The following is an 850-nucleotide window of genomic DNA, read 5'->3' on the forward strand; positions in this document are numbered from 1 at the left end:
GTAGCAGGACGTAGCAGGGCACAGCAGGGCACAGCAGGACGTAGCAGGACGTAGCAGGACGTGTAGCTGGACCATGGCGACAGCTGCAAACATGATTTTGGAACCTCCCTGATCCGAGGAAACATGCTGGGGGCAAAAGAACATAAGGACTCCGGGGATGAAGGAAGAGGCTGAAGATCTGGATGGAAGTGATGTTAACATTGGTAGCTGGAAATGATGAGAAGTGGAGGTGAACAACAGGGTGGAGGAGCGTAGCATCCATTTTGCCTGAAATGACACCTGACAGCGGCGGAGAGGACAACCGAGTTAAAGTTTCAATGCAACAACAGAGAGATTTTGACAAAATCTGATTGGTTTAACTGAAATGAATGCCCGGAGTTAGCTGATGCCAGAGGCAGCCGATTAGTTTGGTAGAGAGAGAGATGCATGTTAGTTTTCCTGAATGAACTTTTCCCCAAGCTTCTTAAAACAAAACTAATATTTGTAAAAATAGACAACTCAGCATGCATGTTGGACTCCATGTCATTCTTTAAGCCACCACTGGATGGCGCCAAAGTCAAACTATCTTCTGCACATAGTGGTTTCAAGCATGCCTTTGCATGCTTACATGTGCTTCATGGGATGTAGATTACAATGTTGTCCCCGTGTGTGTGTGTGTCGCCTAGGCGCTGTATCTCATAGCAACCAACGGTACGCCGGAGCTGCAGAACCCAGAGAAGCTGTCGACGATATTCAGAGACTTCCTGAACCGATGTCTGGAGATGGACGTGGAGAAGAGAGGCTCGGCTAAAGAGCTGCTGCAGGTGTGTGTGTGTGTGTGTGTGTGTGTGTGTGTGTGTGTGTGTGTGTG

At 48.4% G+C, this 850-nt stretch overlaps 1 protein-coding gene across 1 annotated transcript in view; it reads left to right on the forward strand.

Moving 5' to 3' along the window:
• pak1 (p21 protein (Cdc42/Rac)-activated kinase 1) overlaps positions 1-850 on the forward strand; it is a gene marked incomplete at its 5' end in the record, with an annotated part of 35,633 nt that overhangs the window by 23,974 nt on the left and 10,809 nt on the right. The window contains 1 exon segment of the mRNA XM_032510332.1: positions 666-803. Within this exon segment, the coding sequence (XP_032366223.1) occupies positions 666-803 (138 nt within the window).

The sequence above is a fragment of the Etheostoma spectabile genome, chromosome 3 (genome assembly GCF_008692095.1).
Source record: "Etheostoma spectabile isolate EspeVRDwgs_2016 chromosome 3, UIUC_Espe_1.0, whole genome shotgun sequence".
NCBI lineage: Eukaryota > Metazoa > Chordata > Actinopteri > Perciformes > Percidae > Etheostoma > Etheostoma spectabile.